Source organism: Dermacentor silvarum, chromosome 3 (assembly GCF_013339745.2).
Source record: "Dermacentor silvarum isolate Dsil-2018 chromosome 3, BIME_Dsil_1.4, whole genome shotgun sequence".
Classification (NCBI taxonomy): domain Eukaryota; kingdom Metazoa; phylum Arthropoda; class Arachnida; order Ixodida; family Ixodidae; genus Dermacentor; species Dermacentor silvarum.
In genome coordinates, this window is record NC_051156.1 from 67,638,584 (window position 1) to 67,656,984 (window position 18,401).

The following is an 18,401-nucleotide window of genomic DNA, read 5'->3' on the forward strand; positions in this document are numbered from 1 at the left end:
TCTACTAATTTGCTATCGCAATTGATGCTTCGCTTTCGGGTGAAACTGCGACTATTTTTTACCGGCGTTTCCTGCGCCGGACAGGTCACCCAGCCACATGAGACCCACGCAAACAGCGCCAGTCCAACGTCGCACAATGTGACCAGACAGATTTAACCAGAAGCAGTGTGCAATGTCATTCAAGTCAACTACGAGTAATTTTCCTGGTTAAGGTATTATGCCTTGTTTATAGTTGTGCGGCACACACTTGCACGGCAGGGCACTCGAAGGTACGAGCGGCTGCTTTCTCAGACGGTACGGCGACTGCTTTCTTTTCGAAGGTACGGCGACTGCTTTCTCAGACGGCGCCCCATGGTGGCGCGCACGCGAAATATTTGCTGTGGAAGTCGCTTGCAAAAGTTGCCAGCAGCGTGGCCGCGGCCACGCGCTGATTGGTCAGCGCTAATCGAGCCGCTTCCGGCGGCGGAGGTGAGATTTCTGGTGCGTCTTCAGCCCGACATTTCGGCTTACCGCCTCGCTGAGCGGCTCCGGGTGACGACACGCCAGAAAACGCCGGGAAAACACTGAATGTGGCATGGCCTTAAAGGGACACTAAAGAGAAGCCGGAAGTTCAGCTTTAATGGTAGATTATCCTATCACGATCACAGACATACCATTCTTACTGCGAACAGAGGTTCAATAAGATATAGAAAATAGCGAAAAGCTGAAGGATAGGTGCTGACGCCCCTTCGAATTTCCCGCACTACACGTTCGTGACGTGGGAGATCACAAACGCAGCCCGGCCGTGATTGGTCGAGAGTGATTTATGGCTGTTAATAAAACGCAAAATGAAATACACCTTAAACCAACATAAACAGCATTTGCCAACTTTTTAAGCTGTTTCAAGCGAGGACGTACAAGTTTAGCGCAAAATTAAATAAGTAACAAGAAAAAAATGGCGTGGCGCTACATGCGGTCGAGATAGATTCGTAGTTTAGTTTTTGCTCCATGCATCATCGCGGGCGCCTGTTCCGCTCTACAGTGTTGCAGTGTTTGGTTGCGTGTTGCGTGGCTCGAAAAACGTTGACTTCGCGGGAAACAGCCAGAAAATGCCTCGTGTGTGTAGTGTTGCGGGTTGTGTCAACTCCGCAAGGCGCTTGCTCAGGGGCAGCGGCAGTGTTGACCCGACTGTGTCCTTTTATGTGGCGCCGCGTGATGAGCCCCGGCGTTGGCAATGGCTCAGTGCTCTGCCGATTATAAAACGGCAAAAGAGCCAGAGAAACCGATGGTGTGCTCTCTGCATTTCTTGCCCTCGGATTATGTATATAATCCTGCCCTCTAAAAGTACCTTGGCATGCCCCAGAGGCCAGTCCTTTCTCGAGCAGCTGTCACATCAATGTCGCCTTCATCAAATCCCCTACTGATGCCCCTGCCGCAGCAAACTGGCCGCTCAGTGAGTGTTGAATGTCATTAAAAAAAGAGACGAAATAACCATACCGAGTACGCGCGCAACTTTCTACGCTTGTTCTGTCGGGAACATCGTCGACTGGCAGACCGGCCGCCTCGGCTTCCGTCGACGAAAACGAGGCTTTGCTTCCATCGGTGCGGCCGGCTGCTCACCGCCAGCGTACGCGGAAACACCTACCGCGCGAGCACGGAGGATCATTTCGTGCTCCGTTTCACTGAAGTCGCTCACATGGAGTCCTGCTTCCCTCGCGAGCTCTTCCTTGCAAGGTTCAGCGTGAGCAACGGTTTCCATCGCGGCTACAGAACACCTTAGCAAAAGTCGCAGCGAACGCAAACCCAGCGGCCATGCAGCCTATGATGGAGCGAGCGTCTCGGCCGTTTACGCAAGCGGTGACGTATCATGGCGCCCTCTGGTTCGCTGTGAGCAATGAAATCCGTGACGACACTGCTTCAGCGCCGAACCTGGGGTGAGAGGAATTGAGGAAGAGATATTTGGTTTTTGTTTACGAATTTCTCCGCTAACAACTCATATTTTTGCACCCAACAAAGACTGCATGCATTCCATAAGGTGCCTCTTTTATTCCAGCTGAACTTCCTGTTTCTCTTTAGTGTCCCTTTAAGCGGAATTGAAATTGCGCGGCCCGGAGTGGGGGAGTCATGACGTCACAGACGCCATCACCGCCCTTTATTGCCATCGGTGAGAGAAACCATGGCTGACAGCCGGCTTCATGGTTTAATGGGGCAAGAGTGCTGCAGTTTTGACAGAACAAGTTGCGCCACCCGTGTCACGGCGCGCTACTAGTCTGTCGCGACAGAGAGCGGGTGTGTACGGGCGAAAGCATTGCACCTCGAAAGAACGACGCAGAATCGCGGTCAAACTGTGTGCTGTTGCGTGTACGTCTGCCACAACAGCTACAGAAACACGACCGGTAAGCTCCCAAAGATAAAATTTTAAGAATTTCCTGGGAAGTTTTACGAGAAGAGGCGACGGAAACGCATGGATCCGGGTCATGCGACGGGCAAGGTAAACAAAGACGCTGTTCCTTTTTTTATAGTGTTTCTAGTGTTTTGATATCACTACAAATTTGTTCATCGCGGTCATGAACTTTGCCTGTTTTAGTCCCGAAGCGGACCTTTGGCAGCCTGTGAAGAACCAAACTAAACACAGCCCGGACTGCACTTGTTTACACCATCCTCGGCATCGAGCCTTACATGTGCAGCTCGCTCCCACAATGTACCTTGGGTGTGAAGACAACTGGGTAATAAAAAACGAAAGAATGAGTGAGAGCAAGCGAAATAACGATCGTTTTGATTAGCTGAAGCCGCACGTCGTAGTCGACGCTTTTCATTTGCGCGACACATCTACCAACAACGTCGGAGGGGTCCGCTGCACTCATAATTCTTCTCTAACACCGTAAACATGATTGCTGCAGCAATTAAAGATGATTGCTACGGAGCGAACTGCTTCGTTTCAAATACTGTTCCACGCTTTCAATTATGCGAAATCCGCCAAATAAAACGTACTGCAGGTTTCGCACGGCCATTGCTCCCGTAGGCCGGCGTTGCACGCGGCAGAAGGTGGCGAGAGCGCCTGAAACAAGTCGCGACGTGTTTACGCGCACGGCCACTACTCGCGGCGCATGTTATTCTAGCGCAGCAGCGCCATCATACCAGCTCTCGAGCACTATAGACGTCAGACTCTGGAGTTTTGCAAGACGCGTAGCGCCACCTGCCGGTGCGAAGAGGTAATAATTGAGTAGTGCAAAGTCCGGCTCCCTTGCTAAGTTGCCTAAGCAGCTAGCGAGTGCGAAACAAGGCTTTAACTTAATTCTGGTTCATATTGCGAATGTTTTGCGCATTTAACACCCAGAATGAGAGCTATGAATTTCTCCGCTAGTCGGATGCGCCGCCGAACTGCCATAAAGTTCTTGTTGACGATGGCGAGCACGACGACAACCGCGACAGCTCCGCGCGCTACGATGAAACGCCGCAATCGACGTTACTGTTGTGTTGCCATGAACGTGAAGGACTGAATAACAATGTTCAGTTTTACCTATTTCCATCGCGGCGGTATGAAGGGGAAAGGCGAGAGCGCTGGATACGGGCCGTTCGCGTGTTGGGTAAGCGAATTACTCGCATTCTCCACAACACAGCCGCTCACATGAGAATGTGTGATAATGCTGATCTGCTGTATTTGTGTTGCGTAGCCCTGATGGGGGACTATGGCAACTAAGCGAAAACTGAAGAATCTGCAGCCGCCACTTCGTTGGCAACAGAATAAACAAAGTTGTGAACCATCCTGCGTATGTGCCATCGCTATTTCTACCTGTTTACACACGTCCGCCTCCGCTTGACTCAGCAAGTGGAACCGAGAGATTTGGCAGGTCAGTTTAACCAAACATTTTGGTTCCTTTATGAATTCAAAATCGTGTTCTAAGGCATTGTGTGATCGCGAGCTCATTTCTAGTTCCGGCTTTTCCGATACAAGAAGCACGTTTCGCAATGCACTGAGCCCTCTCGGCTGCGTTTTTTTTTTTAATGCGAGCAATAAAGTTGCTGTAGGAGCACTGGATGAGTAATTGCGAAGTAACGCACGTGTGTAGAAAAAAATGTCGCGTTTATTTACATTCATTTGTGCGCGTGTGTTGTTTTAATCGTCTGCTAAAAATTCAAGCGTACTGAGCGGTGCTGTAGCTCCCGAGAGACAGAAAGATGCTTCGCGCAGGCACTGTAGGAAGCTTACTTTCGTTATGTTCGCAGGCTGTTTGCTGCCTTGGAAAACGTTTTCTTTTTGCTGCCCGAAAAAGGCTTTGGAAGAATTTATTCTCTATAAATAATTACGACATTAAACATTACGATAAAATGTTTAACCCTTTGAGGGTCGATTTTTTTTTGCCAAGTGCGATCCCCCAGGGTCGATTTCTTTAATTGCTGATTTAAATTCTTCGCAAGAACCAATTTCGAAAAAAATGGTCGTAATTTTTTTTTTAGAGTGACCGTAAAGTGACGAGAAAATCGTTTGTGTTGTAAAATACACAATGTTTATTCATGAATAAGAAGCTAAGCGCACTGAAAAATAGCTGTGTGCACGTCCGAAAACCGAAACAAGTGAGAAGCCTTCGTCTTATCGCCAACAAGGTGCGATAGAGCTTTTGTGGTCTCCAAAAAAGGAAACGCAAAAACGGCAGCATCGTTTGTGCATATACGCGCCTGCCCGGGAACAGATGTAATCGCGCCGCAGTGAGCGATAAACAATCGAATAAGAAGCGGTCACCGTTTGAGAGATTTGAAACCAGATAGCCATCAGTTTAGCGCGTGCAACAACTAGCGAATGCTAACACGTGTTCAAACGAATAAATTCCAAAATATCGTTCGTGACAACCTTTAGGTTTGGTTTGCCTTCGGTTGTACCCCGCGAAAGCGGACACGCACGTATCTCCATTTGCAGTAAATACAAACGGAAGACAACCGTGAAGAAAACATTCGAAGATGCGCGATAACATGCTCGAACACCCAGGAAGCGAGAGCTGAAGCGAGAACGCAACTAAAAAGGCGAAGGTCGCCAGGGCCATTCGCCCCTGATAAAGCGAGCTTTGTCCCACTGACCGTAAGCTACATAGTTAACTGACTTAATCATATATGTACTTCATCGCTTTGAACTTATAAACGTATCCAAATTTAACACATTTAGGCGCTAGAGAACGGACATCGGAGTGCTTGCCTTCGAACTCGACGTTGTACGATGCTCGCTGTACTTGCCAGTTGCAGCGCGCCGAAATAACACCTGAAACTTCTTTTACATTGTACATGTACTTCGCTCTCCCCCCTTTCCGAAGCGTGCATGGAAGAAAGAAGCTTTCCAGGTCCTTGATTTTTAGGAAACCGTGCCTCAACAAAACCGAAAGACGGGGCTCCATTGTGGCCTATGCAGTTTCGCTTGCGGAAAGCTCTCTCTGCACTACTCAGTTTGCGCCAAGGCTGCGATGGGGGCGCTGGTGGCGGGTTTTTCCGCAGCGCCGCCTGGGCAGAGTCTGAAGTCTATTGTGCAAAGCGCAATATCGCGCCAAGATACCGAATCAAGACGGAGCCGACTGTTCGATAGAGGAAGGGAAAGCGTGCACCGAATCATAAGCACGATCCTCGACGCACATCGCCATGCACGTTGTTCTGTGCTACTTTCAGTTTGTGCGAGTTTCGTGAGCCAGCAAAACCAGCGCTACACAAAAGCGAAAGCGCGGGCGTCGCAGAGTCACGTGAGAACAAAACCTTTTGACCTCCGGCGTCGTTGTCAAGGGAACATCAAACAGTTATTTTTTTTTCTCAATATCGAATACGAGTAGACAAGTAGCATTTTCTTCCGCCTTATTATGTAATGTTGTGATGTTTTTGTAAGTGATTGAGTACTAGTGACAGAATTATATTGAGGAGTCGCTACGTCATCCGGCCAGTACTTGAATATCCCGGTGGAGTGTCAAATCGTGTCTTGCATTTACCTCAATTTCTCGGTTACTAAAGCTCTGTTCTTGATACTATTGACGTCTTTGACGATCTCAGGCATTGATCTATCATCTTAACTTGACTAAGCATTTGCCTGTAGTGTTCCTTTACGCTTTATTCTAGAACTAGACAGTAAATTTAAGCATTGACGTCTTTATGCGAATAATCGTTAGGTAATAACTCACATTCTATTAAGACTAGGTTTCAGTTACGTCGATGCAGACGAAAGCATGATCGAGGGGGGAAAAGTTTGGCAGTGAGGAAATGTAATGCGTGGTAAATAGTATATATTTTTTCGATGAAGTAAAGAGCTGAATTATTAAGATCATTGGTCTAAATGTATGTAGCGCTTGCGCTTAAAAACGTTAGCCCTGCGTCGTGTCGGTCCTGCGAAGAGCTTTTGAAGTTGAGGCAGTTTAGCGGGATAAAACTCGATAAAGAACTGTGAGCACTTTTACGGGCCTTGTTCCGAAAACAACACTTCTTGAGCTTCTTCAAGTGACGTTTTGTCCTGAAGAATGATTTATGTGTCTCCAACTTCCACAAAACACAGAACACGCTGACAGAGCGTTCTGCGCATGAGTGCCTCTTGCATTTGTGCATAGTGTAAATTCGGCGCATTTTCAATTAAAAACAGCCTTTTCCCAGCAAATGGTTTTTTAAGGGGTTGTAACGAAGTGAATTTGTAGTCGCATGCAGCTTCTTTATGCACGCGTAGCGAAACAACCTCCTGTGATAGCCGGGATGTGGCTTGCTACAGCTGATTAAATGATGAAATAATGAACCAATCAATCAATATTGTTTGCGTGCGGCACGCAGGGAACGGACTTGGATGACCATATAGCGTCATACAGTCAACCGAGAATTATATAGAACGAGGTGAACAGCAGACACACACTGAGGAAACAGGTATGACTAAATAAACATAAGGTAATGTAAGAGACTGACTTTGTAAGAAGCCGCGAAGGGGCACAGAACATAAGCATAGAGCGAGTGTTCGCGAAGATTAGTAAGCTTAAAGCATATCATAGGCTGAGCGTTTTGAAGGGCGCAGAACACGGCAAGAGTTGTTTGCGACATCATCACTATGAGTGGCGCTCGGATTTTGCTGTCGATGTAGAACCGCGAGCAACGAGGTGATGATGGTTCAGCGTTGGCTATGGCGCGGCTGGCGATGTTGCCCGTTGAACTTACGGATAACGCGCAGAGTGGTGGGTCCTTGTCACAATGTGGGCCTGCTGGCACCCACCGTGTCAACGTTGTTCCATGACCCTCATCGACGTGTGTTCCTCGTTCCATGGCACTCGACGAGCTTCCCGCTCTTCGTCTTTCTTTCTCCTGCTCTGTTTTGTCTGTGTGAGCGTCTGGACAGTCAACATCGTCGTCTTTTCATCGCCGGCTGTTGCGTCGAGAGCTTTTTGCATAACTTCTTACGGTAGTTGTTCCAATCATCGCACCTAGGAAAACCCTCAGTCCATAGTTCCACTGAAATTTTCCGGGTAATTCAGGATGTAGTCCACTAGGTAGCGCTGCTCGTTCCGGGAATTGGGGAGAATGAGCCAGTCCACTGTAGGCTAGAGACCGGAGAGAGAGAGGGGGGCGAGGGCGATACTCACAGGTTATGGGGCTAGTCTGGGTAGACTTCGCATGAGGTGCTCCCGCAGCGGAGATGACACTGTGGTGGTTCTTCCAGATTTCTGGCTGGCCTCAATTCGCCACTATGGACGTACTGACTACGACTTGAGTGATGGAGTGCGGACAACCGAGGCTGTTGTCAGTGTAGCCGCTGCGGCTCTGCGTGGCGAGGACAGACGCATGTCCTCGCTCAAGGTCGTCGCCTGGCACCTCCTCCGTAGCCTCATGGGCCACAAGATTCAGTGTCATGCAGCCTTCAAGAAAGCCCTGGACACCGGAGGACAGAAGCCAGGGTTGGTAAGTGAGAAAAAGGATTGCACTCCAAAGACACGATAGCTATAGAGGGTCTTGGCTTGTCCGTACAACTCTGAGCGTTTACGGATTACCGGGATACCGCAGCCCCGAACGGCAGTAGTAAAGGTGGTAGCGACATTTCGCGACGCTTTGTTCGACAGCCATTCGTTTAAACATTTTTTTTTGCACGGAAGGAAAATCGTAAAAAATTTGAAGGTTAACGATTACGTCGCTACAAGCATTTTCTTCCAGCAGTTAAGTAGAATAGGATAGGACACTGGAGTTTAAGCCTTCTGTCACCTCTTGTTAAACCCTGCGTCAGATGATGTGGGCACCGGCGTTGCGATTGTTGTGTACCTCTCCGGTAGCCCGGTATTTCGCCAAAAGTGATAACTTTACGGACAAGCTGAAACTGCCTGTCATAACTGACATAGCAGGCTTAGCCTTCGATGACGTATTCAGAGGGAAATGTCTTAGTTGAAACAACTTTCGATGATGCGACAAATCTTGCAGTGTAATTACACGCATGGTTAGATTAAGTGTTAGCTGAGCCAACTGGGTCCAGTCACCAGGAGCATAAACATTCTAATCCAGGGCTAGATGCTGTTGAATTAGACAAGTATAACGGATCAAGAAATCACAAGGTATAAAACCGTAACTGAGAAAGGTGAGACGCGCTTCGCGATATAGTACACGAGAAAGAAGGAAACTGAGGGGCTCGAGTCATTTTATTCACGACGACATAAAGCCAAGAAATCCCTAGGGGAAATCCGCTGTGATTTAAATTGAGAGGTAGAAAATATTGAGGAAAAGGGAAAATGAATGCGGTCGAAAATATAAGTTGCCGCAGGTGGGATCTGGCCACAACCTCCGCATTACACGTGCGCTGCCCAACCCATTGTGCTACGGCTAGGCTATCAATAAGGCCACTATCTTAATTATTTATGTGCAATAAATGAAGCCCTAGATGTGTTAGACCGCGCCACTGAGGCCTTCGTGGGAGCCTGTGGAACAAGCTTTTTTTGCCGGAGGCGTCGCCTAAAACGGGAACATAAGAGTAGGCATGTGGCGAATAAGCCGTGATTAACCGTGAATCTGGCATCCTTGATGTCATCATGTAGCATTCAAGGGCTTATTAGCCAGGTGCGTACTCTTCACAGCCCACACACGCGCGCGCGCGCCCACGCACGCACATGTGTGTGTGTGTTCCAAAGCAGCGGTGGCCTAGCGGTGGAGCATCCGCCTCGTATCAGGAAGGTACTGAGCTCAAACCCCGATGACGCCGGAAACTCGCCGGTTTATTTAGCGTAGATAACGTAAATATTCCCTGGCTTGGTGCATGGGTTATTCTGGGGTTCACATTAGAAAGGTGGCCAAATAGAGATTTCATATGAGAGGCGTGGTCTCTGCGCGCCTCTTGTACAGCCAGAGACTGCCTTGTTTAAGAGAATCTGCCACGGCTGTGGAAGGCAAGTGCTGCTGCCAGGTACCTACCAGTAAAATAAGTACGAGCGCACTCCCGGCCTGGTGCTCGGTCATTAAGCGAACTGAACGCTTGGAAAAGGCTGTATGTACCCAACCCGAAGACGTCCCACCTCAATAGGTGCATTTCTGGCGTCACATGGGAAATTGTCCCCCACCTGCCGGGGTGGCTCAGTCAGCGAAGGCGTTGCGCTGCTGAGCGCGAGATCGCGGGATCGAATCCCGGCCGCGGCGGCCGCATTTCGATGGATGCGAAATTCAAAAACGCCCTTGTGCTTGCGTTGTAGTGCACGTTAAAGAACCCCAGGTGGTCAAAATTATTCCGGAGCCCTCTGCTACGGCGCGCCTCATAATCAGAACTGGTTTTGGCACGTAAAACTCGAGCAAGAAGAAAAAGAAAAGGAAATTGAGCCCATAGGAGCGGCGCAAGCCTCCTTTTGTTTGTGCTCACGAGGGTTTCGACGAGAATTCAGGGCGCAGGCTGCTTTCCCAAGCGTGTCACCCCTTAAAGAAGCCGAACGCCAGGCCGGGGTACGCTTGTGCCCATTTGAAACAGTAGGTGCCCGCCGGTGGTGGGAATCGAACCGATCTATATATATCACAGGAAGCCAACGAACAACGAAAGCAAGGATAACATAGGCGAAATTACTTGTACTTACTAAGTGAATTAAAGAAATTATAAATTATTGGAATAGAAAATGGATGAAAGAACACCTTGGCCGCAGATGGCGAACGACCCTACGCCTTTTCATTACGAGTGCGATGCTCTTATAAAATGAGCTACTGCGGTGCCGTTTTCCCATCCACTTTCTCGGGTATTTATGTTTTTACTACTAGAACTAACCCTGGGAGTATTAGCGAGCGCCACCACTCACAAACCTTAACGGCGGATGTGGGACACCCTTTCAGCCGCAGGCGTCGCGAGTACGTGGTCTTTTTTTTGGGGGGGGTGAAGGCAACTGGTCAATAAATGCACGTATGCTACCTGAAAGCATCAGTGTTGCCAGATTCGACCCCCACGTTATGTAATGAACGAGACGAAAGGGAACCGAGGGGCCCGATTTTTATTTACCATATCACAAGAAGCCAACAAACAACGAAACCAAGGAAATGATCACCATCATCATTGGCCACTGCAGGACGAAAGCCTCTCCCTGCGATCTCCAATTACCCATGTCTTGCGCTAGCTGATTCCAACTTGCGCCTGCAAATTTCCTAACTGCATCACCACAGCTAGACCTAGTTTTCTGCCATCCTTGCCTGCGCTTCCCTCCTCTTGGCACCCATGCTGTAACTCTAATGATCCAACGGTTATCCATCCTACGCATTACACGGCCTTACATGGCATTACATTTTCTCTCTTAATGGCAATTAGAATATCGGCTATTCCCGTTTGCTCACTGATCCACACCGCTCTCTTCCTGTCTCTTAACGCTAGGCCTAGTATTTTTTCTTCCATCTTTCTTTCTGTGGTCCTTAGCTTGATCTCGAGCTTCTTTGGTAACGTCCAAATTTCTGCCCCATATGTTAGCACCGGTAGAATGCAATGATTGTACACTTTTCTTTTCAACGACAGTGGTAAGCTCCCAGTCATGATCTGGCAATGCCTGCCGTAGGCGCTCCAACCCAATTTTATTCGTCTGTAAATTTCTTTCTCGTGATCAGCGTCGCCTGTCAGTATTCTAGCTAGATAAACGCACTCATTTACAGGCTCTAGAGGCTGACTTTTGATCGTGAATTCTTGTTTCCTTGCCAGGCTATTGAACATTATCTTTGCCTTCTGCATATTATTCTTCAACCCCGCTCTTTCACTTTCTCAGTTAAGGTTCTCAATCATTTGATGTAATTCGTCTCCATTGTTACTGAATAGGACAATGTCACCTGCAAACCGAAGGTTGCTGAGATCTTCGCCGTTGATCCTCACTCCTAAGCCTTCCCAGTCTAAGAGCTTAAATACTTCTTGTGAGCATGCAGTGAACAGTATTGGGGAGATTGTGTCTCCTTTCCTGACCCCTTTCTTGATAGGTAACTTGCTACTTTTCTTGTGGAGAACCAATGCAGCTGTGGAATCTTTGTAGATATCACGTGTGCCTCCGGTACTCCTTGATTACGCAATGCCTATGACTGCTGGTATGTCTACTGAATCAAATGCCTTTTCATAACCTATGAAAGCCATATAGAGAGGTTTATTGTACTCCGCAAATTTCTCGACTACCTGATTCATGACATGCATGTGATCCATCGTCGCCTGGTTGTGATCAAATGGATGTGATCCATTGGATCCACCTTTACAGCACCATTATTGGCTTAATGATAATAGGTAAGAAAATAAAACTGCTAGCAGCGATTGCGATGTAGATAACGTGGGGCATGCCACATTACCAAGTGCTAATTACAACAGTAGCAAATAACTCTTGTAAATAAAGCTAGTTTTGTTTCGGCTAGCATCTAATTATTAAAGACTGCGGACATAAAAAAAACCAAATGGATGGTGCATAAATAATCTGGCTGACGTTTTGAACCTATCAAGAAATTCAGACATCATGACGCCTTCAAATTTATTGAAACGTGTAAGAGATGGATCTGTGAATTATAATCCACCATTTCTTAAAGTAAATTATAAAGCTCTTTTATGATGCTGAGTTTTTGCATGCCTCCTGCAATTCAAGTGTATTTTTGCATGGTCACAACATATGCATGGTGTATGATACCTGGCATAAACGAAGGCTTGTCTAATTTTTTCACAGCAAAATAAAAATTCATGCAGTAAGATGCCCATTCGGACTGAAGCAAGTAGAATTTTTAGTTAGTGCCTCATGCCTATGGAGAAATTGCCGCAAATCGCTAACATAAAAACAATGAAGCAGAGCTATTACAAATTCGTGACTGCGGAGGGAAAGCAGATATCACAATTCTGCAAACCGTGCCTGGTATACCATTCGAAGCGGGAAAAATTATTTGTGTGAGTTTACAGCTTACCTAAAACGATTGCCGTGTTTGCGACTGTTTCGCAAAAGCATTGCTCACATTGTGGTCCTCTGCTCATTTTTGTGGTCCTCGAGTTTTGGAACTCACGTGTAAAACTGTCTTGCAGTGATGCCCCCCTTACTCAGTGCTCCTCATGGGGCCTGTAAGGTATTTTGAAGTAAATAAATAAATAAATAAATAAATAAATAAATAAATAAATAAATAAATAAATAAATAAATAAGTAAATAAATAAATAAATAAATAAATAATAAATAAATAAATAAATTGGTGATATATTCGAGAACGTGTTATATATTACATAAATTTACCGCTCTTTAGATATTTAACTAGGCGCAGCGTACAGAAGCGCGATCTCATTGTGGATCGCTGCGTAGCATTGTTGTGAAAATGATGTTCCAGTTTTCTTCATTTCAAACAAATATTAAAAAAATAAGCTTCATGGTGCAAATAAAAGATGTGCTTGTCACGGTGAGTATATTCTTACTTTTTTTTTCTTTAAGTCCAGCAACCTAAGCAAACTCTGTGCGGCAGATGGTGAGGAAAAGAATTTCTGGTCTCATGTATTCAGATTCTCGTGAGGTAAAATTTGTTCTTAAGATAAGCGGTGACTTTAACAAGCGAGCAGGGTGTAGTAGCGCAAAGTCGTACGAAAACGTTAGTGGAAGAGAGACCAAGGCATCGCCGCTTCACCTCTGGGTCACAATTGAGAAATGTTTTCGTTTCGCAAGTGTGATTTTCCATTCGCTAGCCGCTTCCCCGAATTAGACGCCCAGCATCAGAATTAGCTGGAGATCACCTGGTGCGTTAGAATACGCCCGACAAGCACGAGGATCACCTGTGGAACACACTGAAAGCGTCGTCAGTAAGCAGGCGCCACTTACGCAGATCGGAATAGTAGTTTTCTGGCAAAACTCGCGTTATTCTCACGAATCGAAGGTTTATCCTGTGGCATTATCATGCTTCGCCGTAGGACACATTTTGAGCCATGGCAGAGTGCGTGATTAGCCTGATCGATAGTCAGAGAGTTTAGTGTCTTCACGGGAAACTAATGCCGGAACATAAAAGTAATAGCACTAGTGCCGATAGGTTTTCTTATAGAAGGTCTAAAGCTTAACCGTGAGAACTCTGCACACTAATTTAACCAAGCGTGGATTTCTTTCCTTTTGTCCCAGAGCACACCGGAAGAAGTTTGCAAATGGCATCTGGGGTTTACAGAAACAATTCGTGGAGAGGCAATTGGCCTTATCAAAGGTAAGCTACATTACATTCCACTTATTGCACTGCAAAAAATAAAGCATCTGCGAGTTTTAGCGCATGTGTTTCATGCGGTAATTTACTGTAATATCCGGGTCTAGGTTCTGTATCACTTGGAATGGCTGATTGTCATCCGTATTTTGCGATATTCTTTTTTTCGTGAACGTGTCGGCCTGTTTATGACCACTCACTGTCTGATGTAAAGTTAGGACGAAGTGGTTAGATGTTAGGCGGATACGAAAATGTATTTATATTCTGTTGAAAACTTGCAAAGCCAACACAGTGCTGTCACAGCGTGCCAGCTCATTTGGGTTGGAGCTCCTCTTGGAAGCCACTTATGGTATCTTCGAATGGTCACCTCCATCCCCCGAAACAGAGTCGGGCAGATACGACGTTCCCCAACTAGCAGGTAGAGGACAAGCGCGCGAACCGAACATGTGACTCTCTTTCAGAGGAGGAGAGGAGGAAATCGCAGATACAAAACCATGGCACTACTGTGAACGTCCGATGTTTGGCCTATCTGAAGCTCCCGGCACTGCTGGGAGAATTCCCATGTATTCATGAGACGCCATGAACAACGAGACGTCATGAGACAACGCCGCTAGAGAAAGTGGTCTAGAGGGCTGTTTCAGAGCGCTCTAGACCACTTTAAGTTTGTGAAGACGTTGGCAGAAACGCTCTCATGGTATCTTCGGCTGGCCGTTTCGGAGCGCTCTAGACCACTTTCGCTAGTGGCGTTTTCTTCGGCTGGCTGAAAGAGGGTGCGCGCCTTGCGTTCGGCTGCTTCTTTTAACAGCGGAACTGTTTAAGCTCTTGGTTAGGCCGCGTAGTGCGAACAAAAGACTGCGCCTGGCGATGACGTCACCGCGCGTTGCCTTGCAACCACCTCGCGGAGTGGCGTGTGCTTCGCCTCCTCTGCGTGCCGTGCACATGTTGCCTTCACATGGGACGGTAAGGAGAGGGAAGGAGAGCATGCGCGCGGCGCGCGCTATGCTCGGGAGAAAGAAATGGAAAATAAGCGAGAGAGAAAGAGAGAGAGAAAGGAATTGTAGCAGCACCAACGATGCAACGCGCAGAGCTGCTGCTGACGCCGTCCGTGTTTCCCGCGTTCCCGAAGAATGCGTGCGGTGTCCGTGACAGCAGCTGGCGCATCTGGCGGCGGCTCGGCAGGTTTTGACTAGCCACGCCCCGGCAAGTGTGGAGGCGGAGATTGGCCATAACGTCACCGGGGAGATAAAGCTCGGAGCCACCGCGACGGCGGCAGAACTCTCGTTATAACTCTGTGGCGAGTACATGTACCCTTGACATGGGACGACAACGAAGGATCTGGACACCCGAAGGAGAAGCCGCTCATCATGGAGCGCGTCGCGCGGGCAAGCGGTAATCTGTGCACCGGCGGCGAGCCGATTCGGAATACCCTGCCTAGCAGCACTTAGCATTTCCTAGCAAAACTTTGCCAAGCCTAGTAAAACCTGGAAGAATCTAGGTCGATCACCAGCTCCGCTGTTTGCTCGAACCTTGCACCACTAGTGCAAGCTTCCCACATTTTTTTATCGCTCTCCTTCATCCGCAAGCGCTCTGAGCGCTCCAAGCCCTGTCGTCGGAGCAGTCGTCGAGATTATTTACTAATGGAGCGTATGCTCGCAACACGTATTGCATGGTGGCTCGAGCCAAATTGGGATACTGGCAAAATTGTGTTCCGTCCTCATCTGGGCACCGAGGATAGCCTTGAGTACCTTTCTTCTATGGTTCTCATCGGAGGCCGCTCCCGAAGAATTCGCACTATTCTGGCAATGGACATCCGCAAAGCGTATGACCATGTGAGTCACGAAGCAATTGTTCGAATTCTCCATTGGCTTCAGTTCCCTAGCCGTGTCTGCTCATTCGTCCAAGCCTTCCTGCACGGTCGCACCTCCTTCTCCATTATCCTGGCTGGGCATGCAGCAGGTAAGTTTGTCGCACATCGGGGTGTCCCACAGGGATCTTTGCTCACACCAGTCCTTTTCAACATCGCCCTCCTTCTTCTAGCTTGGAAGCTAGCGCCGATACGTAACGCACAATACATAATATATGCCGATGAAATCACCGTTTGGTCAGTTCATCCTGAGATCTGCCACCGAGAACAAGCGCTTCAAGAGGCCCTGAACGTAATACCCAACTGGTGTGCTCAGATAGGGCTTGAAAATTCCAAGGACAAGACAACGTACATGTCAGGAGCGAACAAGTATGGGCGCCGTCTACTGGTACTCCGGCCTCTTCTGTTAAATCTGGATCAGCAGCCACTGCACGAGGCTTCAACTATCCGTGTACTCGGCCTTGAAATGGATGCCTCCGTATCTGCGGGGCCATGGGACTAGAAAGCAAAGCAACAAACCGCAGAAACGATACAGTTGATACATCGGGTTGCGTAGAAATCTGGCGGATCGCGCACCAACATGGCTCGCCTTCCTTTCCGTTCCCTACTGCAACCATGACTCATCTACAGAGCCCAGTTTCAACACTTCACGAAAACAGAATGGGCTCGCCTTGAGGTCATTAATCAGGAAGCAATGCGGGCCATAACGGGACTGCCACGTCTAACTCCGCTGCCAAGCTTACAGGCCGAATCCCAACTCAACACTCTTCACGAACGGCTGCACCAAGATCCATGCGCGCTCTCCCTTAAGCCATCGAAGCTATGCTCGGCTGCTGCACTTGCACGGTACATGGGACATGAAATAGACAATCCAGCTTCTACGACACCCGATCTAGCTCCGTGGAGCAAGGTACAATTAAGTGTCAATAAGCTTCTTGGTCGTCTGCATAGCCCGGTTCCTCGCCAGGCAAACGCTCAAGTTTCCCGACTTCGTCGCACCGATGATAATCAAGACGATGCGACTCTCGTAGCATACACTGACGCCAGTGTTAATGGTACCACGATTCACACAGCTCTCGTGGGCCCATTGATACCATCAGACAGGCTAAACGTGCCCGTATGTTACCGATCCTGCACCGCCGGCTTATCTTGCCGAGCTTGCCGCCATACGGGAAGGCTTGGCCGCGTTGCTCCCTTTTGTTCAAGCTGCTCGATATTCTTAGCTCATCATTCGCACGAACTCGACTCAAGCCATCCGCGACATACGTAGGGTATCTCGGTCCTCTCTTCTCTCGGATAGCATTCACCATATCGCTGCCACTACGAATTTAGTGATACACGTCCAGTGGGTGCTTCGAGCAGACCTGCCGGGTCTATTTGGATCAGATTTGGCAACCCACCCTGAGAACATAACGTACCCACTTCCACATTTTCGTGAAGACGCCTGCGGACAACTGCTCCGGGAAAAAGAAAACCTCCGACGTACCATACGAGCTCTTATACCTCCGTGTGGGTCAGACCTTCCTGGTGGGTTAACCCGCCGAGAGGAGGTTACGTTACGGAGGCTGCTCGTCGGGGTCGCGCTCACCCCGTCTGTGACTGATGAAAACTGAAGACGACGAAGAGGAGAGAACGCGTGAGGCGAAGGCTCGCGCTAGTGCCATCTTTGACCAGTTGGTTCAATAAATCGCAACCGGCGGACGCGCAGTTGCTTCTTTCCTTACATTTATGGTGCTGTGAAACCCGGGAGACGACTGGCGTCCTGCACCGACGATGTATTGACTGCGAGGCAGCAGAGGCGTACTTCGAGCCGCTGCTACAAGGCTCATCTCGTCCGCTACTGAAGCGCTACAAGCCGAGCATCCTTCGCCAGCCGACCTGCAAGTTATTTTGGATCACCTGCAGGACAAGGACTCGGCACTAGCAGCACTCAACGAGACGATTGCCGACCTCATGGACGACGGTGACGAGTATGAAGTGGAAGCCACCGTAGCTCTGGAGTACCACGACAAGATCCGCAACACCATGAGCCGGGTGCGCTTCATTCCGAAATCTGCTGCAAGAGCCGGAGACAGCACCCCACAGGGCGTTCTGAGCGAAACCGCCACCCAAGCGTCTCCACTCCAGCAAGTTCCCGAGCGCCGTTGCACGGAGTTGGCCTACCGAAACTACAGGTACCCGTTTTCTCCGCTGAACTTCGCGAGTGGCAGGGCTTCTGGGAACATTTCGAGGCCACGATCCATAACAACCGCGAGCTGTCCGACATCGAGAAATTTTTGTACTTAAGATCCTACTTAACCGGAACAGCGAAGCGTGCAATCGAAGGTGTGCGTCTGGCGGAAGCGAACTGCGCTGTAGCAGTGAAAATGCTCCGAGAGAGATTCGGCCGTCATACCGCCCTCGTTGACGACCACATCGGCTGTTTACTTGCCAACGCGCCCATTGATCGCTCGTCTCAAGTATCGCAGCTGCGGGATCTCTACAAAGAGGTGCACTTTCGTACAAGCTGCCTCGACAGCCTCGGGGTTCCAGCGTCAGAATACGCGGTTATCCTTCATCGCGTCCTTATGCGATCGCTTCCCGAAGATATCGCGATTCTCTACCGTAAACGCAGGAAGGAGACCTAGCCCGATGACGGGGCTATTCCGAGGTCGCGGCAAGAGGAGGTGCGGAAGGTCATGAAGTTCCTGCAGGTGCAAGTCGAGAGCAGAGAAGAGAGCCAGGCCTCCCGTTCAAGGTGTCTACCGAAAGATACCTCTGCGGGACACGGGCGATGTCAACCTTGTCTACCACCGCCAGTACCGTCAGCATTAGCATTGCCCGCAGGATCTGCATCGAACAACCATCCCTGCTGTTTACTGTGCGATCACCGTGACCACACCATAAAGGACTGCCATGCCACATTGTCAGCCCACAAGATCAGACGCCGGCTTGCTGGAAAGAACTGAT

The 18,401-nt window shown here is 48.7% G+C and overlaps 1 protein-coding gene across 1 annotated transcript in view; it reads left to right on the plus strand.

Annotated features, from left to right (window-relative positions):
• The window catches only part of LOC125944254 (uncharacterized), a 64,033-nt gene that overhangs the window by 24,726 nt on the left and 20,906 nt on the right, over positions 1-18,401 (plus strand). Inside the window, exons 6-7 of the mRNA XM_049664602.1 lie at positions 7,637-7,875; positions 13,516-13,594. Of these exons, the coding sequence (XP_049520559.1) occupies positions 7,637-7,875; positions 13,516-13,594 (318 nt within the window). The remainder of the gene's footprint in view (positions 1-7,636; positions 7,876-13,515; positions 13,595-18,401) is intronic.